The sequence below is a fragment of the Heterodontus francisci genome, chromosome 27 (genome assembly GCF_036365525.1).
Source record: "Heterodontus francisci isolate sHetFra1 chromosome 27, sHetFra1.hap1, whole genome shotgun sequence".
In the NCBI taxonomy this organism is placed as follows: domain Eukaryota; kingdom Metazoa; phylum Chordata; class Chondrichthyes; order Heterodontiformes; family Heterodontidae; genus Heterodontus; species Heterodontus francisci.
The window spans coordinates 46,554,142-46,581,929 of record NC_090397.1 but is presented as its reverse complement, the minus strand read 5'-3'; the positions used below and the strand labels follow the sequence as shown (position 1 = coordinate 46,581,929).

At 43.0% G+C, this 27,788-nt stretch overlaps 1 protein-coding gene across 1 annotated transcript in view; it reads right to left on the bottom strand.

Moving 5' to 3' along the window:
• Positions 1-1,601: 1,601 nt before the first annotated feature.
• The window catches only part of lhfpl3 (LHFPL tetraspan subfamily member 3), a 331,053-nt gene continuing 304,866 nt past the window's right edge, over positions 1,602-27,788 (bottom strand). The window contains exons 3-4 of the mRNA XM_068059281.1: positions 9,596-9,621; positions 1,602-1,680 (exon numbers count right to left, since the gene is read on the bottom strand). Of these exons, the coding sequence (XP_067915382.1) occupies positions 9,605-9,621 (17 nt within the window). The 3' untranslated portion in view covers positions 1,602-1,680; positions 9,596-9,604. The remainder of the gene's footprint in view (positions 1,681-9,595; positions 9,622-27,788) is intronic.

Sequence of the window (27,788 nt, the reverse complement as noted above, 5' to 3'; positions counted from 1 at the left end):
TAAAGGGAGAATGATTAAAGATCATTTTATTTTTTGTTGTCCTCTTGCATTTTGCTTTCCATGACGTGGCCAGGTTGGCAAGTCTCTCTAATAATGCTACTCCTCTGAATTGATCAGGTGGCACAATTTAGTTATAACTGTGAATTCCCCCCCCTCCATCTCTTCCCCGTTTGCTCCCCATGTCTCATGGAGAGCCTCAACAAATTACACTGTACTGGTTTTTGGCAATCAACCAACCAAAACAATTTGAAGTAATGTCATAAATTTGAGTACTTGGCTGCTGAGATATTCATGCATGGCCTGTTCTTTTTCCCCCTCTATTGTATATTTTAATTGAGTACACAGTTCTTTACTGTCTCAATCTATTGTACGCACTCATTCTCTGATGTAATCCATTTGTTTATAACTTGCTCACTTAATATTTCTGTATTGAATACTTTAATGCACATGAGTATTCTGTTGGAAGAACCAAACTGTTCACTGAATATTGATCTTTGCAGCTTGAATGTGGAAGAAATTGGAACATATTTATAATGCTGGTCATATGTAATTGGTTCTCCCTAGCTGTTTGCTGTATGATATAGCATATACTCAACAATTTTATACATCTGTGCTGTTTAAGGGTTGAACCTCGTACTGAAAATTTTCACATTTAACTAGTGACTGCAGTACAATACTTGAGTTAGATGAGGTTTTAATGGGGCTGGGTTATGACTAATATATAAATAAGGCTGGCATCAAGAAAACTCCTGTTTAATCCTAGAAATACTTCTAAAAGGTGATCATTGCAAATGTACTGTACTTATATGGAAGCTTCACATAGAAGCTGCAAACTGCTGAAATACACATTACAATATAGTGAATAACTTACTTGAACAAACAGCCATTTTAATCATACCGGTTGTGTAAATTGTAATATGGACCATTTGTCAAACAACATCAATTCGGGTAACTTACATTTATATTATGATATACAGTGAGGTAGGCTGATCTCCAAGTAAGTTGGTACTTATTTGAAAAACATTCAATAATAGGTATTTTTATTTTGTCTAACACCAATGTCAGAGTTCAACTCCGTTCCAGAAATAGTGTGAATGACAAGCTGAGCTATGATATGCAACTAACTAATTTACTTGCCATCTGTTTGTGTATGATACGTACATCTAAAGACATAAGTCAATAGGTTACATAATGACACCATGAAATTAATCTTTTGACAAATGTAAATATTACAACTATACAAAATGATTCCAGTTTATATCAGTATGAATACATAATACAATCACTGCAAAGGAGAGCAACAATCTGAATTTCAAGCCTTCAGCTGCTGTATTTGCTGTACACATCGTACAAACTGTTCACAGTATAGCTCAACTGTTCATTTAAGAGAAGCAACCTCAAGAAGCTGGATATGCATTCTCTTTCCCTCTGGAAGGAAGTTTCTCTACAAAATGCATCTTGATCGGGACTATGTAACTCAATGGAAAGCAAATGTGACCTCCTGTGGTACACATAGGTTGACGGTACTCTTGCAAATCCACAGTTCATGTTCTAACAGTTTGTTCAGACATTAGTTTGTCATTTTACAGGAATAGCTGACAAATCTCCAGTAGAGCTTCCTTTTCAATTTGGTATGGATAAAATGAGCAGATACCTTTATAGTACCTCCAATGGTTAGCACTAAAAAAAACAAAGATTGATCAATACATACGTGAACAGCACACAAATAGTTAAATACACCTGTCAGTTGATCAAGATTTATCGAACTTTGCACTTGCAATAACATTGGGTTTAGGAATCAATGTAACATGTTTTTAAAAGTATTTGAGGTATAGAACTAAAGTGAAGAATGATAAGAGAAAGCACATCTGCAGTTTTTTCAATCTTTATGAAGTGAGCATTCATTTTACACATAATCTTGACCTAGTTCCTATTATAGTCATGGAGAGATACAGCACTGAAACAGGCCCTTTGGCCCACCGAGTCTGTGCCGACCATCAACCACCCATTTACACTAAGCCTACATTAATCCCGTATCCCCACCTTCCCTCAATTCTCCTTCCACCTATCTACACTAGGGGCAATTTACAATGGCCAATTTACCTATCAACCTGCAAGTCATTGGCTGTGGCAGGAAACCGGAGCACCTGGCGGAAACCCACATGGTCACGGAGAACTTGCAAACTCCACACAGGCAGTACCCAGAACTGAACCTGGATCGCTGGAGCTGTGAGGCTGCGGTGCTAACCACTGCTGCCCCAAATAATGTCCTGCATTCTACTAACGGAATTACAAAATGTTGTTTAAACCCACCTATAGTGATGCAAGTTATCTGCTAATGTTCCATAAAGCTTTTTCTCCGTTAGTTGCTATTCTAGGGTAGGCAATGTCAAGCTGTTCTTTCCCATCTGCTTTAATCAAGACATCTATTTCAGTGTAGGACTTACTGGATTAAAGCTATAAAACGTATAGGGTATGAACTATAATAGTATTTGCAAGAAATACGAGGAATACTAATTGCATTGAACGTCAGATGGGATCAAGTTAGATGCAAATAAAGGAATATGTAATGGGCACTTTCTGATGTGTTTTTGGTATCAAAACATTGAATCAGCTTTTGAGGGACTGGAGGACTGCTATCAAACATGATGCCACATCCCAGCAGAAGTTACTGTTAAAGAAAATTGGATGAAAAAATTAAAAAGACATATGGGTCTTATGCTGAAGAAAGTTTGGTCAAACCACCACCAGTTAGATAATGGCATAACACTAATGAAAATTCCTATGTAGACAAATCCCTTAGCTTTTTAAATGCTTATCATTCAAATTTAGTTATCATAGTTTCATCTTGAATTTTAAAGGAAAACTATTTAAAGGTGAAAATTTTAGTGTAAAATTTCACAGATCTTTTGAAGATACCAAAATACCGAGGAGGCAACAAATTACAAGATAAACTTGCAGAATGGATATATCATTGGCAAATGATTTTCAACACAAAGTATGAGGTATTACACTTTGAGACCAAGGAGATCATATTGGAAAATCAGAATCTAGATAGGGTAAAGGAATACAAATCCACAAATCACACAAAGTAGTGATGTAGGTTAACAGGGTTGTTTTTTTAAAAAGCAATCGAAGCACTTGGATTTATTTATTGAGGGACAGTATTGAAAAGTAAAAATTGTTAAATTTGTATCAAATCTTGGTTAGACCACGGAGTACTGTGTACAGTTCTAGTCACCATATAAAAAGGCTGAAGAGACACTAAGATTTACAAGGATGATGCAAGAAATACAAGTTTATACCCATCAGGAAAGGATGAATAGGCTAGGTTTCTTTTCCTTTGAAATGAGAGAGGAGTGATCTAATAGTTTTTTTAAATTGTAAAAGATTTTGATTGTTTCTATTGTAGGGAAGAGCAAAACTAGAGGTTACCAATGTAAGAAGATTGTCACCAAGAAATCCAACAGGGAATTCAGAAGAAACTTCTTTACCCGGAGAGTGGTGAGAATGTGGAACTCGCTACCAGAGGGAGCGGTTGAGGCAAATAGTATAGATGCATTTAAGTGGAGGCTAGATAAGCATACGAGGGAGAAGAGAATAGGTTATGCTAATAGATTGAGATGATGAAGGATGGGAGGAGCTAAGAGTGCAGTATCAATGCCAACATGGACTGGGCCGAATAGCCTGTTTCTGTGTTGTATATTCTCTAAATCTATTAAATGAGTTTGAGCAGTCTGTAGAAGGGTATGGAACTGCAGTGCAAAAGTGCTCCTGAATTAATCTCTTTCAGAGGCCAGTGGAATTGTTAGTGTGCAAAATGTCACATAGGTCCAGAAGTGTTCACTCTTGAGGTTGGAATTAAGGCACATTAATAAGATAGTGAACTTTTATTCTGCATCTAACCTGTGCCACACCACGAGTGATTAATGCAAATGCTGGGTGCCAGAAATGAAGTGTTCATCCCTCAATGCAAACATCCTTTACCTGACTACCATGAGAGTTTGCCAAAAAATTAAAATAGACAATGTTTAAGAATAAAACCATAGGATATTTTTGTGACTATTTTCAATCCACATGGGAGAAAAATGAAACAATGACAAATGCACAGATTTCAAGATAGCTGCAAACATTGTGATGCCTATATTTATGTTGAATTGTTTAAGGAAAGAAATTTGCAGGCTAATTGATCTTCCCGGGGTTTTAGTTTGAACAGTTATCGTCTTCAGCTACAGTAATGACAAAGTATCGCGCTTTAAACAAATGTCTGTACGAACTGCTTTTACTTTTTTTGTTGCTTTGGGACATGAGCTGGTTGACTTAACATATAATTCGGTGTTTTCCTGACGGCCATTACTATTCACTAGAAAGAGCATTGGTTTGTTTCTGTAAATCTAGATATTTGTAAGATTAAGGAAATTATGCGTATGCCCTCCACCTGGAGATCAGATTTTTAAATGTGTAACCAAATCCTTTGTGCTGCTGCTTTTATCCTTTTTAAAATAATACAATCTCATCCTTCTAATCCAGATGTGCATTCGAAATCCATTTTATAGTCACTAAATGTAATGCACAAATATGGGGTTAATGTTAAGCTTCAGTTTCCTAGTGGGGAATTCTCCATTCTCTATCAGAATCTGATATGTGCAGAGGTGGCAAGTTCGAGTTTATATTACTGCACTTCATACTGTTACTCCAACAGTAGTAATTTAGATAATTTGGTTTGTGTATCACATCCGGTCTCAAGTATGTTTGGATGTTGGTTATGGTTTCTGTACATCATGACTGAGATTTAATGTATTGGCAAACATTTGGCAATGGACATCTCTTTGGGAAAGGGAGGAAAATTGCTGTTTATCATAAAATGTTATCAGTCTTGGCTGAGTGGTAGCAATCTAGCCTCCCAATCCAAGATTAACAGGTTCAAGCCCCTCTCCAGATGCTAGGAACATTGGCCTACTCCTGCTCCTTTTCAGCCCATTGAGCATGCTCTGCCATTCAATACAATCCAGGATGATCATGCACTTCAGTACCTTTTTTGCTGATCATCCACTTGAAAGCATAATCTCGGCTGACACAACAGGAGCTTCTCTGATCAGACATCAAAATAAAATCCTGTTTTCCGTCGCCGGATGTAAAACCTTGCCACAATTTGAAGAGCAAGGTGGTGTCCTGGCCAAGTTTTATTCTTCAACCACCACCCCCAAAAATCCCCCCTCCCGTTGCTGCTTGAGACCTCAATGTATACAATGTGTCTGCTGTATTTACCTAATTACAACTGTACTTGATCAGCTGTGAAGCACTTTGTGTCACCCTGAGGCCATCCAATATTCTATATAAGTTGATTTTTCCCTGGATACTTAAAGTGGGGGGGGGGGGGGGGGGGGGGGATTGTGGTTAGTGCAAAATGCCATCTTGGTAAAGGAGTTGCACTAAGAATAGCTGCACAGAGGATTGTTGAGCAGATGACTGCCAATTAAATTGCCTGGTAGTGCTCATTAAGGCGGCTACACACCATTTCAGTGGGTCCAATGCGCTCTCCTAACTGAAACCAGCGGAGGATTTCAAGCACTATTTAAAGGAGCATCATCTTTTACAATTCGCTTGCTGCCAGAGGTTTGGAAAAGACTTAAGTCAAAGTGAAACAGACTTAAAAGGATATGGTGAACAACTGGTGTAACCATCCACTGCCATATCTGGCTGGAGCACTTCAAACATGATCAGGTCTTGCTATTGTCTGCTAAAACTGCTCACTATTCCAGGATCATCTTGGCATACAATGATAACCCCAGGCTTCTGAAAACCCTTTCAGCAGTCCACTCCACCCTCCAACAATGTGCGAGGAGCTTGTGGACGACTTTGTGGCTAAGATTGAGACCATCAGATCAACTACATCTGCTGTGCCCCTCCCTTCCACTAGTCCACCTTGCCAAACTTCCTAGAATGCTCCCCCTGCACGCACATCTCTCTCTCTCTCTCCATGCGCTCTCTGAGCTCCTCTTGTCCATGAGAGCTACTTCCTGTTCCCTTGATTCTATTCACTCTATACTGCTGTTCACCCAACCTGCCTTCCTGATCCCCATGTTAGCCAATATTGTAAACTGTTCTCTCTCCAGTTGTTGTTGTCTGTCTCTCCTTTTTAAATCTGCCATCAACCCTCTCAAAAAAACCAACCCCCCCCCCCCCCCCCACCGCCCTTGCAAACTACCGTCCCACCTCTAACCTCCCTTTCCTCTCAAGTCTTTGAATATGTTGTTGCCTCCCAAATCTGTCCCCATCTTTCCTGAGCTCTGTTCGAATCCCTCCAATCAGAAGTGGCTCATCAAAGTTTAGAAATTACATCCTACATGACTTACAAAAGTAAACTTATCCTCCTTGTCTTTCTCAACCCTTCTGCAGTCTCTGACACAGTTGACTGCACCTCCTCCTTCAATGCCTCTCCACTGTCGTCCAGCTGGGTGGGACGACTCTCACCTGGTTCCATTCTTATCTATCTAATGGTAGCCAGAGGATCACTTGTAATGGCTTTTCTTCTTGCTCTCGCACCGTTACTTCTGGTGTCCCAAGGATCTAGCCTTAGCCCCCACCTATATCTTGTCTACATGCTGCCCCATGGCAACATCATCCAAAAGCATAGCCTTTGTTTTCACATATATGCTGACAACACTCAGCTCTACCACACCACCACCCCTCCCAACTCCTTCATTGTTCCTAAATGAACAGACTGCTTATCCAACATCTAGTACGGGATGAACAGAAATTTCCTCTAATTAAATATTGTAGACTGAAGCCATTGTTTTTGGTCCCCACTCCAAACTCCCTTCCCTAGCTACTGACTCTATCCATCTCCCTGGCAACAGTCGAAAATTAAGCCAGTCTGATCATAACCATGGCATCACATTTGCTATCACTTAAGACTGCGTATTTCCGCCTGTAACATTGCCTGACTTTGCCAGCTGCTGCTGAAGCCCTCATCCATGCCTTCGTTACCTCTAGATTTGACTATTCCAAATGCACTTCTGGCTGGTCTCCTATATTTTACCCTCCGTAAACTTAGTCATCCAAAATTGCTCTGCCCTTGTTTTAACTCGCACCAAGTCCATTCCTTTATCACCCCTGTCGCCACTGACCTACAATGACTCCTGCTTAAGCAACATCTTGATTTTAAAATTCTCATCCTTGTTTTCAAATCCCTCCATGGCCTCGGTCCTCCCTATTTCTAATCTTGTCCAGCCCCAAAACCCTCATATCTGTGCTCCTCTAATTCTGGCCTCCTGTGCATCCCTGCTTCTACTCACTCCACCCTGGGTGGCCATGCTTTCAGTTGCCTAGGTCCCAAGCTCTGGAATGCTCTCCCTACACCACTGTTAAAGGAGACACTCCTTAAAACTTACTCCTCTGACCAAGCTTTTGGTCATGTGACTTAATATCTCCTTTTAGTTGCTCAGTGTTATACTTGGTTTTATAATGCTCCTGTAAAATGCTGTGAGACATTTCATTACATTAAAGGTGTTCTATAAATAAGTTGTTGAAACACAACGGGAGGCTTTCTGGGCCCTTAAGACTTCAACATTCTCTAGCAGTTATTCTGGAAATTCTAAGGATTTCACCTAAAGAGTAGGTGTTGTGCTACTCTACCTTTATTGGATACCTTACAGGAGTCACCGGAAGAAACTAAAGAGCTTGGTTATTGACATCTTGCTAGGGCTCCCCATTAGGCTGCAGGAGGAATGGAAATAGATGAGGCCAAGCAGAGCATCAGTGAGGTGGATGCCTTACCTCTCCTCCTCTGAACTTCCACCTGGACCTCTATGGCCAGTTCCCAAAACATGTTGCTGTGCATCAGCTAGCACATTTCACACCTTTAATGGAAGTGTAAAGGTTTTTACTCCCTGTGTAAGTGATGCATAGAGCCTACATGTACTGCTCCACAAAACCTGTCTAATCAGAGCCTGAATGCTGAACTTGCAGGTATCTCTGTTTCTATGCCTCCATGCAAGATTGAATTGTGGTAATTAGCAATTAGGATAATTTCACACTAAAACCAGACTTTCAAAGAACAGGGTTGTCTTAATACCACAGCACCCATTTATTGCCTGTTTCACTCATTCATCAAAACAACCAAGATATTTATTTTTTTTAAAAAAAGTGGGTTTCACCTATGCCTGCAAAATCAAAACAATCCCAAGTACCAATCTGAAGACAACCCCTGCCACCAGTGGCACTCATGTTTCCAGGTCAGCAGCAGGTTGAGGGGTTCAGGCCCCTTGTGATGCCAAGTGTTTTTTTTTGTTCTCTATCCTTCCCTATTCATTGGACAAGAACAAAATTGGGAACCACAACTGAGAAAGTTCCTGTGTGCAGCTGGTTTTAATCATCATCATCTACATAATCTACCCCACAATATAAACAGGATGAATCCCACAGCAGCAAAGCCTCAAGCAGCATTGAACAAGCCAAGTCTTAAAAAATAGAGAGATGCATGAAAAACGACACATCCAAGTACAAACATCTCACCCGACTCAGCCATGGGAGAGGTGAGAAAACAAAAGGACAGCTGCCAGTATCCAACTATGTTTGCTGTTGGTGTTTTACCTTCAGAAGCCTCTTCAAAGCCCAGCTGATCGAGTGTCTCAAAGCCTCCAGCGGCCCTATTACTACCACATTTCTAATACAAACTGAATAATGCACTTAACCAAAATAAAATACTTGAAGGGGCACTGTCCACTTTTAAAGTGTTTGGCGAATTTTCATTTGGGGATGTAAATTTATCCTTGTCATGGTACCAAATACAAGTGACATAATCCTCTGAATTTATGACAATGTGTCTTGCATTTGCAAATTAGTAAAGAGAAACTGCATTCATATAACACCTTACACTACCTCAGGCCATCCCAAAGTGCTTTAGGTACATGAGATACATTTGGAAAAAGTCACAGTTGTAATGGAAGAAATGCGGCAGCCAATTTGCACACCACAAGCTCCCTGAACAACAATGTGATAATGACCAGATAATCTCTGTGATGTTGATTAGACATAAATATTGGCCAGGCCATTGGGGTGACTCTCCAGCTCGTCTTCAAAATAATGCCTCATGATCTTTTACATCTGCCTTAGAGGGCAGACGGGACCTTGGTTTAATGTCTCATCTGAAAGATGGCCCCTGCAACAGCGTGGCACTCCCTCAGTACTGCACTCGAGTGTTCGCCTAGATTTTTGTACTCCAGTGTCTGCAGTGGGACTTGGAAGCAAGAGTGCTACCAACTAAGCCATAACGTATGTGCTTTTAATAAATTTAAATGAGTATAAATTGAATTTTATTGAAGTCCAGAACATGATGCCAATTATTTATCACTGGCAGTTTCACTGGAGGAGCAAACTGTCGAGCAAATTGAAAATGTTGCTAATACTGTATAAAAATAGGTTTGAAAAGACATCTTTACACTGGCAATTAATCTCCCAGATTAACCAGACACCCATTCTGTTTTGGTGTTATCATGCAGACTGATGGGAAACACAGGGATAGCATACAAAAGAATACACAAAGATCTTCCAAGTAAAACTCAACCTGCAGATTCAGTTATAAGATACATACCTCACTTTGTTAAGCATTTCCATCATCTGTAAAGCAAGAAGATATAAAAAGTTCATTATTTTCAAACCATAAATTAACATAGGAGTAGGGCATTCAGCCCATCAAGCCTGCCCTGCCATTCAATATGATCATCCAGTTCAATGCCTTTTTCCCACACTATCCTCATATCCCCTTATGTCACTTATATTTGGAAATCTGTCAATCTCTGCTTTAAACATACTCAATGACTGAGCTTCCACAGCCCTCTGGGGGTAGAGAATTCCAAAGATTCACAACCCTCTGAATAAAGAAATATCTCCTCATCTCTGTCTTAAGTGGCTTCCCCCTTATTTTGTCCCCTGGTTCTAAACTCCCCGACCATGGGAAACATCTTCGCTGCATCTACCCTATCTATCCTTTTAAGTATTTTGTAGATTTCGATGAGATCACCTGTCATTCTTCAAAACTCTAGAGAATACAGGCCCAGTTTCCGCAATCTCTCTTCATAGCACAGTCCCTCCATCCCGGGAACAAGTCTGGTGAACCTTCATTGCACTCCCTCTGTGGCAATAATATCATTCCTAAGGTAAGGGGACCAAAACTGCACAAAGTACTCCATGTGCGGTCCAACCAAGGTTCTATAAAATTGAAGCAAGATTTCACTATTCCTGTACTCAAATCCTCTTGCAATAAAGGCGAACATAGCATTAGCCTTCTTAATTGCTTGCCGCACTTGCATGTTAGCTTTCAGTGACTTGTTGATAAGGACATCCAGGTCCCTTTGTACATCTACACTTTCTAATTATTGGCATGTATTTTGCAGTCAGTGGCGCATGAACCGTGCACATTGTTCATTCTGCTTACAACTGCCCACAGACTTTTTGTGGGCTTCTGCATGGCAACTTGGGAGTCCAAAACATTGCTGTGCCGTCCACAGGAGATGTGGGACCTGTGTGAACAGGGAAAGCAACAGCATATATCTTGAACCAATCAGATTGAAGAATCCTTACTGAGGCATGCAGAATCTAAACGTTACAGTAAGCAAAACAGAATAAAGGGAGGGAAAGAAAGGTGGATTTGAGAGATAAAGGAAAAGAAAAAGTTAAGTTTTTTTAAATCTCTGAAATCTGGAGGAATAAGACTCCACACCTGTAAAAGTAAATTTTCAATGCCAGAGAGGTTGTTTGGCAGTAATTAAGACTTGGCACACTGTTAAAAATTCCCTTACACTTGAATGCACCAGCCCTAACTTTGTGGGTAAGTGCTGCAACCGCGTGCTCTTTCATGTGTATCAATGCCATATCTCTTGGCATAGTACCACCATAGCAAAGCTTTTGGAGTAGAGAAAAATTGGACTTCCTGATTTCTGCATTTAACCGCACACAAGCGGACACTGCAAGTTGCCATCTGATTTACTCAATAATCCTGGTTGGTTCTGAGAATCTCACCGTTATTCCTATTGCAAAATTGAAGCCACTAATAAGCACGGTTGTGAATTCAGGTCTGTCACAGGTTCAGTGGCATCAGTCAAAGAACAAAGAAAATTACAGCACAGGAACAGGCCCTTCGGCCCTCCAAGCCTGCGCCAATCCAGATCCTCTATCTAAACATGTCGCCTATTTTCTAAGGGTCTGTATCTCTTCCTGCCCATTCATGTATCTGTCTAGATACATCTTAAAAGACGCTATCGTGCCCGCGTCTACCACCTCCGCTGGCAACGCGTTCCAGGCACCCACCACCCTCTGCGTAAAGAACTTTCCACGCATATCTCCCCTAAACTTTTCCCCTCTCACTTTGAACTCGTAATTGAATCCCCCACTCTGGGGAAAAAGCTTCTTGCTATCCAACCTGTCTATACCTCTCATGATTTTGTACACCTCAATCAGGTCCCCCCTCAACCTCCGTCTTTCTAATGAAAATAATCCTAATCTACTCAACCTCTCTTCATAGCTAGTGCCCTCCATACCAGGCAATATCCTGGTGAACCTCCTCTGCACCCTCTCTAAAGCATCCACGTCCTTTTGGTAATGTGGCGACCAGAACTGCACGCAGTATTCCAAATGTGGCCGAACCAAAGTCCTATACAACTGTAACATGACCTGCCAACTCTTGTACTCAATACCCCGTCCGATGAAGGAAAGCATGCCATATGCCTTCTTGACCACTCTATTGACCTGCGTTGCCACCTTCAGGGAACAATGGACCTGAACACCCAAATCTCTCTGTACATCAATTTTCCCCAGGACTTTTCCATTTACTGTATAGTTCACTCTTGAATTGGATCTTCCAAAATGCATCACCTCGCATTTGCCCTGATTGAACTCCATCTGCCATTTCTCTGCCCAACTCTCCAATCTATCTATTTTCTGCTGTATTCTCTGACAGTCCCCTTCACTATCTGCTACTCCACCAATCTTAGTGTCGTCTGCAAATTTGCTAATCAGACCACCAATACTTTCCTCCAAATCATTTATGTATATCACAAACAACAGTGGTCCCAGCACGGATCCCTGTGGAACACCACTGGTCACACGTCTCCATTTTGAGAAACTCCCTTCCACTGCTACTCTCTGTCTCCTGTTGCCCAGCCAGTTCTTTATCCATCTAGCTAGTACACCTTGGACCCCATGCGCCTTCACTTTCTCCATCAGCCTACCATGGAGAACCTTATCAAACGCCTTACTGAAGTCCATGTATATGACATCTACAGCCCTTCCCTCATCAATCAACTTTGTCACTTCCTCAAAGAATTCTATTAAGTTGGTAAGACATGACCTTCCCTGCACAAAACCATGTTGCCTATCACTGATAAGCCCATTTTCTTCCAAATGGGAATAGATCCCATCCCTCAGTATCTTCTCCAGCAGCTTCCCTACCACTGACATCAGGCTCACCGGTCTATAATTACATGGATTATCCCTGCTACCCTTCTTAAACAAGGGGACAACATTAGCAATTCTCCAGTCCTCCGGGACCTCACCCGTGTTTAAGGATGCTGCAAAGATATCTGTTAAGGCCCCAGCTATTTCCTCTCTCGCTTCCCACAGTAACCTGGGATAGATCCCATACGGACCTGGGGACTTGTCCACCTTAATGCCTTTTAGAATACCCAACACTTCCTCCCTCCTTATGCCGACTTGACCGAGAGTAATCAAACATCTGTTCCTAACCTCAACATCCTTCATGTCCCTCTCCTCGGTGAATACTGATGCAAAGTACTCATTTAGAATCTCACCCATTTTCTCTGACTCCACGCATAACTTTCCTCCTTTGTCCTTGAGTGGGCCAATCCTTTCTCTAGTTACCCTCTTGCTCCTTATATATGAATAAAAGGCTTTGGGATTTTCCTTAACCCTGTTTGCTAAAGATATTTCATGACCCCTTTTAGCCCTCTTAATTCCTCGTTTCAGATTGGTCCTACATTCTCGATATTCTTTCAAAGCTTCGTCTTTCTTCAGCCGCCTAGACCTTATGTATGCTTCCTTTTTCCTCTTAGCTAGTCTCACAATCTCACCTGTCATCCATGGTTCCCTAATCTTGCCATTTCTATCCCTCATTTTCACAGGAACATGTCTCTCCTGCACACTAATCAACCTCTCTTTAAAAGCCTCCCACATATCACATGTGGATTTACCTTCAAACAGCTGCTCCCAATCTACATTCCCCAGCTCCTGCCAGGACCACTCTCGTCTTTGTCCATGAGTATTTTAAAGCTTACGGAATTGTGATCACTTCCCAAAGTAGTCCCCTACTGAAACTTCAAACACCTGGCCGGGCTCATTCCCCAACACCAGGTCCAGTATGGCCCCTTCCCGAGTTGGACTATTTACATACTGCTCTAGAAAACCCTCCTGGATGCTCCTTACAAATTCTGCTCCATCTAGACCTCTAACACTAAGTGAATCCCAGTCAATGTTGGGAAAATTAAAATCTCCTATCACCAACACCCTGTTGCTCCTACATCTTTCCATAATCTGTTTACATATTTGTACCTCTATCTCACGCTCGCTGTTGGGAGGCCCGTAGTACAGCCCCAACATTGTTACCGCACCCTTCCTATTTCTGAGTTCTGCCCATATTGCCTCACTGCTCGAGTCCTCCATATTGCCCTCCTTCAGCACAGCTGTGATATCCTCTTTGACCAGTAATGCAACTCCTCCACCCCTTTTACCTCCCTCTCTATCCCGCCTGAAGCATTGATATCCTGGGATATTTAGTTGCCAATCATGCCCTTCCCTCAACCAAGTCTCAGTAATAGCAATAACATCATACTCCCAGGTACTAATCCAAGCCCTAAGTACATCTGCCTTACCTACTACACTTCTTGCATTAAAACAAATGCACCTCAGACCACCAGTCCCTTTGCGTTCATCATCTGCTCCCTGCCTACTCTTCCCCTTAGTCACGCTAACTTCATTATCTAGTTCCTTACAGGCTTTAGTTACTACCTCCTTACTGTCCACTGACCTCCTCATTTGGTTCCCATCCCCCTGCCACATTAGTTTAAACCCTCCCCAACAGCATTAGCAAAAGCACCCCCAAGGACATTGGTTCCAGTCCGGCCCAGGTGTAGACCGTCCAATTTGTAATAGTCCCACCTCCCCCAGAACCAGTCCCAATGTCCCAAAAATCTGAACCCCTCCTTCCTGCACCATCTCTCAAGCCACGCATTCATCCTGACTATTCTTTCATTTCTACTCTGACTATCACGTGGCACTGGTAGCAATCCTGAGATTACTACCTCTGAGGTCCTACTTTTTAACTTGGCTCCTAACTCCCTAAATTCTGTTTGTAGGACCTCATCCCGTTTTTTACCTATATCATTGGTGCCTATGTGCACAATGACAACTGGCTGTTCACCCTCCCCCTTCAGAATGTTCTGCAGCCGATCTGAGACATCCCTGACCCGTGCACCTGGGAGGCAGCATACCATTCGGGAGTCTCGTTTTCGACCACAGAACCGCCTATCTACTCCCCTTACAATCGAATCCCCGATGACTATAGCCCTTCCACTCTTTTTCCCGCCCTTCCGAACAGCAGAGCCAGCCACGGTGCCATGAACCTGGCTACTGCTGCCTTCCCCTGGTGAGCCATCTCCCTCAACAGTATCCAAAATGGTTTACTTGTTTTGGAGGGAGATGACCGCAGGGGACTCCTGCGCTGCCTTCCTGCTCTTTCTCTGCCTTTTGGTCACCCATTCCCTTTCTCCCTCAGCAATCCTAATCTGCGGTGTGACCAATTAGCTAAACGTGCTATCCACGACCTCCTCAGCATCACTCCTATAGTGAACTGACACTACTTTTATGGTGTTGATTTTTGATTTGCACTGCTCTATAGCTACTTGTTTGGGAGCAGTAGCAATGAAACTCTCAATTGGGACCAATATCTCTGTCTTTTAGATGTGTATTTCCTCAATGTCTCCAAGAGAGACCGAGTTAACACTAGCTAAGACAGTTTGGTTTCAATTGTAAGCTGCTTTATTCCACAATAAGATGAAACACATCAATAAGTATGATCAGAGTCATTTAGTTCAACTTGTAATTCATGCATTGATACAAATGAAAACACACATTGTTACTACCCTCACGCTGGTGGGTGGACTTTGATGGAATAATTGTTTTGCACCTGTACTACAGCCAAAGCAGAACCTTCCTTCCTGTAGTTTCCTGTCTTATCTTAACCTTGAAACTTTGTGCCTAATTGTGCAACCTCTTTATCCTAAAGGTGGACTTCCTTTAGGTATCTGTATCACTCTTTGTGAAAAAAATGTTTGACAGCAGCAGTAGCTTTTAGCCAAAACTGGCCACTACTACTCGCAACACCGCCCCCCGTCCAAAAGAGTGGATCCGCCTAACTTGGCAATAACCCCTGCAGAGTTCAAAAGAGCAACGATTGTCAAATGATTTTTCACTGTATTCAGGATGTTAGCTTAATATGTCCTGTTGGAAACCTATTACGCAACTCCTTGTCCTATTGTCCTGTGAATTTGATACCTTTTAAACAAGTTTTAACTTAAAAGCACATTTTAAAGAAATAATTTCTAGATCCTTTACATAGAGAAATGGTCACGAATCCTAATATGTAACAAACACATTGGGACACTTATTACATTGAAGGAAGTATTTATGTGCAATTCATTACTATGAAATCACCTTCTCAATGCAGTGGGAGGAATTTTCCCAAGGACTCGGAGGTGGGGTCTGGGAAAATCATGAAGAGGTCGGGTTTCCTATGTGTTTCTGTCTCCTCGTGCTTTTCCTGGAGGCGACTTCGGTGCGGTGATGGGAACCCACTGCGCAGTGGTGGGCAGCCAATTAAGGCTTATTAGCTACCAATTTTGTAAATGAGATTTTACTGGCGTCGCATGGGACTCCCCACGATGGCCGGAGCTCGTCAGATAACAGGCAGCGTGTGCACAGTGGGAGGGCGGAGGGCCATGGCAAATAATTCTACTGTCTTAAGATGCAAATTGGCAAGCCCGAGGTCCTCCGGCAGAGGCTTGCAATTTCCTTCCAAACTCCTGGAGACTGCAGTAAGGAGTAGCGCTGATGATGAAGAAGTGGCGGCTGTTGCCTCCAGCCATTTCACTCATCCCATTTTGTCCAGCCCTCTCGTGTCCCATGCACACCAGCAGCACACTCACTGTCTACACAGCGAAGGTTGCCAGCTGGCCTTGAAGTCTCTCATATAATAGCAAAATACTGCAGATGCTGGAAATCTGAAATAAAAACAAAAATGCTGGAAATATTGCCAAACCTGGCAGCATCTGTGGAGAGAGAAGCAGAGTTAACGTTTCAGGTCAGTGACCGTTCATCAGAACTGGCAAAGGTTACAAATGTAATAGGTTTTAAGCAAATAAAGCGGGGGTGGGGAAAGAGATAACAAAAGGGAAGGTGTTGATAGGACAGAGGGTCACAGAGAATAACTGACAAGAAGATCATGGAGTAAAGGCAAAAGGTGTGTTAATGGTGTGATGAAAGACAAAGCATTAATGCAGATAGGGCGTTAAATGACAGAATAATGAACAGCCCTGCCCAAAAACACAAACATGAAAACAAGTGGGCAGGCACATGGTCAAAAAAATGAATGATTAAACAAACTAAAATAAAGCAAATAAACAATAAATAAAAATAAAAAGGGGGGGGGCCAGTAATCCTCTGAAATTATTGAACACAATGTTCATTCCGGTAGACTGTAATGTGCCTAATCAGTAAATGAGATGCTGTGCTTCGAACTTGCCTTGATGTTCACTGGAACACTAGTCAGCCCAGGATAGAGATGTGGGCACGAGAGCACAGGTGGGGGGAGGGGGGGGTGTTGAAATGGCAAGCGACAGGAAGATCGGGATCATGTTTTCGAACTGAGCGGAGGTGTTCCGCAAAACGATCACCCAGTCTGCATTTGGAAGAGACCACATTGTGAGCAGCGAATACAGTATACTACATTGAAAGAAGTACAAGTAAATCACTGCTTCACCTGACAGGAGTGTTTGGGGCCTTGGATAGTGAGGAGAGAGGAGTTAAAAGGGCAGGTATTACACATCCTGCGATTGCATGGGAAGGTGCTGTGGGAAGGGGACGAGGTGGTGGGGGGGGATGGAGGAGTGGACCAGGGTGTCGCAGAAGGAACCCCTTCAGAATGCTGACAGGGGCGGGGAAGATGCATTTGGTAGTGGCATCACGCTGGACGTGGTGGAAGATGATCCTTTGGATGTGGAGGCTGGTGGGTGGCAAGTGAGGACAAGGGGAACCCTGTCGCAGTTCTGGGAGGTAGGGGAAGGGGTGAGGGTAGAGGCGCAGGAAATGGGCCGGACACAGTTGAGGGCCTTGTCAACCACAGTGGGGGGGAATCCTCGGTTGAAGAAAAAGGAAGACATATCAGAAGCACTATTTGTGGAAGGTCGCATCATCAGAGCAGATGCGTTGGCAACGGAGAAACTGGGAGAATGGAATGGAGTCCTTACAGGAGGCAGGGTGTGAAGCAGTGTTGTCGAGGTAGCTGTGGGAGTTGGTGGGCTTATAATGAATATTAGTAGACAGCCTATCCCCAGAGATTAACCATGTAAAGGTGAAAGAAGGGTGGAAATTGGAAGCAAAATTGATAACGTTTTCCAGTTTGGGGCGGGAGCAGGAAATGGCACCGATACAGTCATCAATGAACCAGAAAAAGTTGGGGGAGGGGGCCTGAGTAGGACTGGAACAAGGAATGTTAGACATATCCCACAAAAAGACTGGCATAACTAAGACCCATGCAGGTACCCGTAGCAACATCTTTTAACTTGAAGAAAGTGAGTGGAGTTGAACAAGTTATTCAATGTGAGAACAAGTTCAGCCAGGCGGAGGAGGGTGGTGGTGGATGGGGACTGGTTGGGTCTCTGTTCAAGGAAAAAGCAGAGAGCCCTCAAACCATCCTGGAGGGGGATGGAGGTGTAGCGAGATTGGACCTTGATAGTGAAGAGGGGGCGGTTAGGCCCAGGAAACTGGAAATTGTCAAAATGACGTAGGGCATCAGAAGAATCACGGATGTAGGTGGGAAGAGACTGGACATACTGATTTCCTTCCCACCTTCACAACCTGCCCGCTGTCCCTAATTGGATGGCAGTACTGGAGGCTGCCTCTTAATTACGCACATCCCGAAAAATTACCCCAGAAGGTGCGCTGCTGTTGCAAATGGGATCTGGTCCCAACTGCTGAAAATCTTAAGTCAGGAAGATTCAGCCCATTATGCGAGTAGCAGAGAAACAGATTTAATTCAGGATCGCTAAAGTCATCTTTAACGGCAAAGAAAAGAGATGAAGGAAAATTGCTTTTCATGTGTGTGAGGTAAATGGCATAGCACTTTTACAATAAGACCTGCTCTCCCCCAATTCCTTTATTTATCCTGAAGTTAAACAGCCAAGGTAAGAATTACAAACACTGGAGTACTACAACATTATTATATCATTGCTATTTATAGATTCAGCATGTTGGATTTGTTGTCCATACATCAAAGGTTCCCAAAAATGTGTGCTATAGCTCATTGAGAGGAAAAGGACAGCAGAGAGTGAGAAAAAATGTTTGATACCCGAAGTGAAGACTCAAAAGAATGGGACTATTATTCAGAAGTTGGGAATGTTTTTAGCCAAATGTGTACTGTGTGGAAATCTACTGTGAAGCATAGTACCATGTAGTTCAAAGTGAACAGAGTGTTAATAGCAGAAGAAAAGTATCATCACAGAACAGCAACAATTGGTAAATAGACAATAATGGACTTGTAGCCATCGTTATGCATTGTGCACTGATCTAAGGAGTTAATCACAAAAACCTCATTAACTATAATTCTTTTGTATGTTTGTGTATTGTGGTCATCTTCATTCAAAGTATCTTATGTAATATCATAGCTCAATTAAATCATTTCCACTTAAATTGTAAATTAGAATCGTTTCATCCAATTTCAGATTGGATTGCTCAGCGTACAGTCAAGCAGCAGGTTAAAGTCTGGTAGATCCAAGCTTCTGCCATTTTGCTTTGCCACAAATTGATGGGATGTTGTTACAAGAGTGCTTTTTTGTCAAAAATATGTTTTTAAGGACTTATAGTTGAATTATGGACATTAATTTATCTGGAAGCTTGAAGAGATGCTGAACTTTGTTTTTTTAAAAAAGAGGTCACCAGAAGTTTTCTGGAATTGTCTTGTAACAAGCCCTTACTGGAAGGCACCTGTTTTCAGATAAAATGCCAGCAGGGAGCTTGTTGTTTTGACTTGGAGAAGATGTTTACAGGGAAGTGACAGGTCAAGAGTTATAAGCGTCAGGAGGCTTGATTCTTGTGACATGGTTTTGGTTTTGCTTTGGACAGTGAGCTGGAGTGTAAACTGCTTGGAAGACAGGTGGTTTTTGCCTGCCAAGGAAACCCTGCTCATTTCTTTCTCTCCCTTTGAAAGAGTACACGATTAATTACAAAATACTGAGAAGTGTAGAGGAAGTGAAGGACCTTGGAGTGAATGTCCACAGATCCCTGAAGGTAGTAGAACAGGTTCATAAGGTGGTTAAGAAGGCATATGGAAACCTTTCCTTTATTAGCTGAGGTATAGAATATAAGAGCAGGGAGGTTATGCTGGAACTGTATAAATCATTGGTTAGGCCACAACATGAGTACTGTATGCAGTTCTGGTCACCTCATTACAGAAAGGATGTAATTGCACTAGAGAGGGTTCAGAGGAGATTTACGAGGGAGGATCTTGCCGGGACTGGAAAAATGCAGCTATGGGATAGGCTGGGGTTGTTCTCCTTGGAACAGAAAAGGCTGAGGGGAGATCTGATTGAAATGTCCAAAATTGTGAGGGGTCTGGATAGAGTGGAGGTGAAGGGTCTATTGATTTACAGTGATTGGTAGAAAGATTAGAGGGGAGATGAGGAAAGAAAAATTTCACCCTGAGGGTGGTGGGGGTCTGGAACTCACTGCCTGAAAGGGTAGTTGAAACAGAAACCTTCAACTCATTCAAAAGGAGTCTGGCTATACACCTCAAGTGCCGTAATCTGCAGGGCTACGGACCAAATGCTGGAAGGTGGGATTAGACTGGGTGGCTCGTTTTTCTGCCGGCACAGAAACGATGGGCCAAGTGGCCTCTTTCTGTGCCGTAAACTTTCTATGATTCTATTCCATGAAACCCTGCGTGTCCAGTGTGTCACTTTTCTCTTTCCTTCTGTATTTAAAGAAACCCTGTGTATCGAATGTGTGGGAACTGAAACCCCCTGTTGCTGCATTTCTGCTCCAAGGCTTATCTGAAGCCTCTGTAGCTGCATTTCTTGGCAAGCCTACCCAAACTAATCTGCAACATCGCCTGGAAAGAACTGCTCCAGGAAGATCCCAGTGAAAGCCATCTATACGCATTTGGGACGCCAAACCAAAACAAAGGACATCTTTCCATATCCTCTTTTTTTTTCAAGAATGAGAAAGTATTCAGCCCAAGTGGGGTTTTTTTTGTCTTTTCTTTTTGTAACAGAGCTCTAAACAAAATTATTTTTCCAGTTAACCGGTGTATCTATATATGTATATGTGTGTATGTGTGGGGCTAAGGTACAAAGGGAACTTTTATACTTCAAGCTGTGTGCTTATGCTTTACTTCATTACTGGTTAAGACTTGTTTGTATAATAAACTGATATTTTGTGTTAAAGAAACCTGGTTGGTGTGTTTATTCTGAGAAAAATAGAGCATAGGATTGACCGTATCGGTAAGTGGGAAAATTTAAATATATGTTATGACCTGTGGAGAAGTGGAACTAGAATAAACAGTGCACTCCTCCTGCCTCAGTTGTAACAAGGTCTATAAAAGTAATTCAAAGTGACTTGCCCTCTGCTTCTTCCCTTCTATCTCTGCTAAGACCATAATCCGTGTTTGGAATTGTAGGAGTGAACCTGAATTTCACCTTTGATGATGCAACATGTCCGTATTTGAATGCATTTTCCCTTCGCACTTTCACATGTGTGCTTTTGAAGTATCCACATCCGCAGTATTTTGCTTTTGTACCATTAGAATGTTGCTGTGTGCAAATTGGCTGCCATGATTTCCTACATTACAACATTTCAAAAGTACTTCATTGGCTGTGAAGTACTTTGGGACATCCTGAGGACATGGAAAGTGTTATATTCAGGTTCTTTCTTTCTCTACTCTATCGTACAACAGCAACAGACCCTTTGGCCCAACTGATCTGTGCTGGTGTTAACTGGAGTGTTCTCCCACTCCTGTTACTTTTGTACAATGACTCCCATTAATAAAGTGGGTTTCCTGAACTTAGGACCTACATTTTATGACATTACAACAGTGACAACACTTCAAAAGTACTTCATTGGTTGCAAAGTGCTTTGAGACGTCCGGTGGTCACGAAAGACACCATATAAATTCAAGCCTTTTTTCCCATAACCTAAAACAGATTTCAGTTGAGATGCAGTTTTAGATAATTGTCATAAGGTGGCATAATCTTTCATTTTAAAATCTAAAATTAAAGTCTTCTCAAAAGTGAAATGACTTTTTAAGCATTGAGCAAATATGAAAAAGAATTTTAGTAACCATGGAATTCAAAAATTGTGCATAGAAGAACAAGCGGGAAAACTTGATCAGAAAAATACTGTTGATAAAGTTTTAATGACATCACTGTAATGGCAACCACATGGCACAAGCATATAAGTACAGAAATGCAAAATACTTTAATTACCAAAAGATAGGCCATATTGCAAATGTTTGAGCCCAAGGTCAAAGCAGGAAAGAGAAATCTTTCTAATAGTAAGGGAAAGCAGTAGCGTAACAAGGAATCCAGAGTGCCTAAGCAAAGAGGAGCTCGGGCTGTACAGCATTTATGCCACTAGCAGTCACTCAAAAGACAGAGACTTTTGTACAAAGGTGTTGGTAAATCAACAGTATATCAACATGCACATGGATGTAGCTGCAGATTGTTCAATTATGAGTAGAAACACTTATGAGAGCAAATTCAGTGACGTACCTCTAACAGAGGACAGTTCAGTTGAAATCCGACTCTGGCGAAGTGTTAGAAACATGTGGACAAATGAAGTGCAATGTTCAATAGAAGGGCAAGTCCCTCAAGTTACTCATCATTGTAGCGAGCCAACAAACCAACGTTAATGGGTAAAACCTGGCTTCATAAGCTGAAGTTAAACTGGTAGCATGTTTTCCAAGTTGAGACGACCAAGAAGCTCAGTCAGCTATTGAATAGATACAGGAACATTTTTGAGGATAGCTATAGAGGTATAATCAGTGTGAAAGTGCACATCTGAATTGTACTGATGCAAAACCAGTATATTGCAAGGCTAGGCTGGTTCCTTACGCTCTTAAAACCCAGGTTGAAGAGGAACTAAAGAAGCTAGAGAGGAATGGCGTGCTAGTGAAAACTGATCAGAGTGATTGAGCAACCCCGATCGTAGTGGTGCCCAAAGTCAGATAAAACCGTACAACAATGCAGGGACTACAAAGTCACAATTAGCCAGGGAGAGGATGATGAGCAGTGTCCACTACCGCCCCCTCAAGATTTGTATGCAGAGTTTGCAGGATCCAAGCTATTCATGAAGTGGGATTTGTCCCAAGCTTATGAACAGTTCAATGTGGATGGAGAGAGTCAGCAGTATCTCACAAACATACACATGGGGTTATACTCCTACATGAAGCTGCCCTATGGTGTGATGTCTTCTCCAAAAATCTTCAAAGTTACAATGGATAAGATTTTGCAAGGAGTGCCGCATTTCTTGTGTAATCAGGATGATGTGCAACTGCAACAGAGCAAGAGAATCGTCAAGTGTTGGATGAAGTGCTTAAAAAGGCTCAGTGATCATGTGAAGTTGAAAAGGAGCAAGTGTACTTTCAATCAATCTGAGGTAATGACCTTGGCTTGAAAATTAATGAAAAAGGACTTTGGCCATTGAAAGAAAAGATAAATGCTATAGTTAATGCTCCAAAGCATTGGAGCAAGACCAAGGCAGACCTGCAAGGAGACAGAATCCGGCGCGCGGGAGTTCCAGCAGCTTAAAAGAGGCTGCGAAAGGCCTGAGAAAGCGCGAGACCAAGGCGGACTTGCGAGGAGACAGACACTGGCGAGCGGGAGTTCCAGTGGCTTGAAAGAGGCATACTCTCTCACACACTCACAGGGACAGCGTGAGAGTTCCACAACAAACGTTACAGTTCAGAAAGTGACTCGTTGCAAGGGGAGGCAGCTGATTGGTAAGTAGGAACAGGTGGGTATTTCTACCCTTTTTTACTACTTTGAATAGCTGAAGTAAAAGTAAAGGTAGGCATTTTAGATTGTAGTAGGTAGTGTTTGGAGTAGAATAAGGTCCCTCTCGTAATTAGTACTCTAAATTAAAGGGAGTAACTAAGGAGCTTAATCTAAGGCTAAGTCATGGCAGGAGAGCTCAGCCCCATGACTTGCTCCTCCTGCGCTATGTGGGAACTCAGGGACACTTCCAGTGTCCCTGGTGACCATGTGTGCAGGAAGTATGTCCAGATGCAGCTACCAGCTGACCGCATTGCGCAGCTGGAGCTGCGGATGGATTCATTGTGAAGCATCCGTGATGCGGAGGACGTCGTGGGTAGCACGTTTAGCGAGGTGGTCACACCGCAGGTAATGGCTGCAGAGGTAGTAAAGGGATGGGTGACCACCAGGAGGAGTAGTAGGCACAGGCAGGTAGTGCAGGGGTCCCCTGTGGCCATCCCTCTCTCAAACAGATATACTGCTTTGGATACTGTTGGGGGGGAGGGAGATGGACTCCCAGGGGAAAGCAGCAACAGCCAAGTTTGTGGTACCACGGATGGCTCTGCTGCACAGGAAGGGGTGAAAAAGAGTGGGAGAGCCATGGTGATAGGAGATTCAATTGTAAGGGGAACAGACAGGCGTTTCTGTGGCCACAAAGGAGACTCCAGGATGGTATGTTGCCTCCCTGGTGCTAGGGTCAAGGATATCTCGGAGCGGCTGCAGGACATCCTGAAGGGAGAGAGTGAACAATCAGAGGTCGTGGTACACGTTGGTACCAACGACATAGGTAGAAAGAGGGATGAGGTCCTGAAACAAGAATTTAGGGAGCTAGGTAGTAGATTTAAAAGCAGGACCTCAAAGGTTGTAATCTCTGGATTACTCTTGGTGCCACGTGCTAGTGAGTATAGGAATAGGAGGATGGAGCAAATGGATGCGTGGCTGAGGAGGTGGTGCAGGAGGGAGGGCTTTAGTTTCCTGGATCTGGGTCTGTTACTGGCAAAGGTGGGACCTGTACAAGTTGAACGGGTTGCACCTGAACCAGAACAGGACCAACATCCTTGCAGGGAGGTTTGTTCGTGCTGTTGGGGGGTGGGATTTAAACTAATTTGGCAGGGGGATGGGATACAGAGTGGAGTTACAGTAGGAGGTGATGCACCATCAAATTTGAAGAGAAACTGAATCAGTGGAAGGCAGAGCAAATATAGACCTGTCAAGGCATAAGTGAAAAATGCAAGGCTGGATTGCATCTATTTTAATGCAAGGAATCTTACTGGTAAGACAGATGAATTGAGGGCATTGATATTATTGCTATAACAGAGACATGGTTGAGGGAGGGGCAGGACTGGCAGCTCAATATTCCAGGGTATAAAATCTTCAGGCATAACAGGGGAGGGGGTAAAAGAGGAGGTGGCATTGCACTATTGATCAAGGAGTCAATTACTACAGTAAGGAGGGATGATTTTTTTTTTAATAGAGATACAGCACTGAAACAGGCCCTTCGGCCCACCGAGTCTGTGCCGACCAACATCCACCCATTTATAGTAACCCTACAGGAATCCCATATTCACTACCTACACTAGGGGCAATTTACAATGGCCAATTTACCTATCACCTGCAAGTCTTAGGCTGTGGGAGGAAACCGGAGCACCCGACGAAAACCCACGCGGTCACAGGGAGAACTTGCAAACTCCGCACAGGCAGTACCCAGAATTGAACCTGGGTCCCTGGAGCTGTGAGGCTGTGGTGCTAACCACTGCGCCACTGTGCCGCCCCATCTTAGAAGGTTCCTCAAATGAGGCCATATGGTAGAACTTAAAAACAAAAAGAGGGCAATCACTTGGCTGGGAGTGTACTACAGACCTCCAAACAGTCAGGGAGAGATAGAGGAGCAGATATGTAGGCAAATCTGAGAGGTGTAAAAATAATAGGGTAATAATAGTAGGGGATTTCAACTTCCCCAATATCAACCGGGATAGTCTTAGTGCAAAACGCTTAAAGGGGGCGGAATTCTTAAAATGCATACAGGAGAGCTTTTTGAGCCAGTACGTAGAAAGTCCGACAAGAGAAGGGGCGATACTGGACCTAATCCTAGGGAATGAAGCCGGACAAGTGGTAGAAGTGTCAGTGGGGGAGCATTTTGGGGGAGTGACCATAACTCTGTAAGATTTAAGGTAGTTATGGAAAAGGACAAAGATGGACCGGAAATAAAGGTACTGAATTGGGGTAAGGCCAATTTTAAGTTGATAAAACAGGATCTGGCTAAAGTGGACTGGGAGCAGCTACTTTTAGGAAAGTCTACATCAGACCTGTGGGAGTCATTCAAAGAGGAAATAGTGAGAGTTCAGAGCCAACATGTACCCATTAAGGTGAAGGGTAGGACCAACAAGTCCAGGGAACCCTGGATGTCAAGGGATGTAGAGGATTGGATCAGGGGGGAAAAAAGGAGGCTTATGGCAGATTCAGAGCGCTGAAAACAGCGGAGGCACTAGAGGAGTATAGAAAGTGTAGCAGGGTACTTTAAAAAAAAAAGTAATTAGGAGAGCGAAGAGCGGACATGAGTAGACGTTGGCGGGCAAGATAAAGGAAAATCCTAAGGTGTTTTATAAGTATACTAAGGGCAAGAGGGAAAGAGTAGGGCCAATTAGGGACCAAAGTGGCAATCTGTGTGTGGAGCCAGAGGACATAGGTGAAGTTTTAAATTATTACTTTTCATCTGTGTTCACTGTGGAGAAGGACGATGTAGGTGTAGAATTCAGGCAGGGGGATTGTGATATACTTGAACATATTAGCATTGAAAGGGAGGACGTATTAGCTGTTTTAGGGGGCTTAAAAGTGGATAATTCCCCAAGCCAGATGAGATGTATCCCAGGCTGTTATGTGAGGCAAGGAAGGAGATTGCAAGGGCTCTGACACAAATTTTCAAATCCTCTCTGGCCACAGGAGAGGTACCAGAGGATTGGAGGACAGCAAATGTGGTACCATTATTCAAGAAGGGTAGGAGGGATAAACCAGGTAATTCCAGACCGGTGAGTCTAACATCAGTGGTTGGGAAACTATTGGAAAAAGTTCTGAGGGACAGGATTAATCTCCACTTGGAGAGGCAGGGATTAATCAGGGATAGTCAGCATGGCTTTGTCAGGGGGAGATCGTGTCTAACTAACTTGATTGAATTTTTCGAGGCGGTGATGAGATGTGTAGATGAGGGTAAAGCAATTGATGTAGTCTACATCGACTTTAGTAAGGACTTTTGATAAGGTCCCGCATGGGAGATTGGTTAAGAAGGTAAGAGCCCATGGGAGCCAGGGCAATTTGGAAATTTGGATCCAAAATTGGCTTAGTGGCAGGAGGCAGAGGGTAATGGTCAAGGGTTGTTTTTGCGAGTGGAAGCCTGTGACCAATGGTGTAGCACAGGGATCGGTGCTGGGACTCTTACTGTTTGTAGTGTACAGTAATGATTAAGACGTAAATATAGAAGGTATGATCAGTTAGTTCGCAGATGTCACGAAAATTCGTGTCGTAAATAGTGAGGAGGAAAGCCTTAAATTACAGGACAATATAGATGGGCTGGTAAGATGGGCGGAGCTGTGGCAAATGGAATTTAATCCTGAGAAGTGTGAGGTGATGCATTTTGGGAGGACTAACAAGGCAAGGGAATATACAATGGATGGTAGGACCCTAGGAAGTACGGAGGGTCAGAGGGACCTTGGTGTACTTGTCCATAGATCACTGAAGGCAGCAGCACAGGTAGATAAGGTGGTTAGGAAGGCATATGGGATACTTGCCTTTATTAGCCGAGGCACAGAATATAAGAGTAGGGAGGTTATGGTGGAGCTGTATAAAATGCTTTTTAGGCCACAGCTGGAGTACTGTGTACACATCTGGGCACCACACTATAGGAAGGATGTGATTGTACTGGAGAGGGTGCAGAGGAGATTCACCAGGATGTTGCCTGGGCTGGAGTATTTTAGCTATGAAAAGAGACTGAAAAGGCTAGGGTTGTTTTCCTTAGAGCTGAGAAGGCTTAGGGGAGATATGATTGAGGTATACAAAATTATGAGGGGCATTGATAGATTAGGTAGGAAGAAATCTTTTCCCTTAGCGGAGGGGTCAAATACCAGGCGACATAGATTTAAGGTAAGGGGTAGGAGGTTTAGAGGTGGTTTGAGAAAAAAAAATTACACCCCGAAGGGTGGTTGGAATCTGGAACGCACTGCCTGAAGAGGTGATAGAGGCAGGAACCGTCACAACATTTAACAAGTACTTAGATGAGCACTTGAAAAACCATAGCATACAAAGCTACGGGCCAAGTGCTGGAAAATGGGATCAGAATTGTTAGGTGTTTGATGGCCGGCACAGACACGATGGGCCGAAGGGCCTGTTTCTGAGCTGTATAACTCTGACTCTAAAGACAAAACATGTGTCTAAGCAGATCTTTTCTAGGCATGGTCCAGTACCACTCGCAATTTCTGCCTGAGC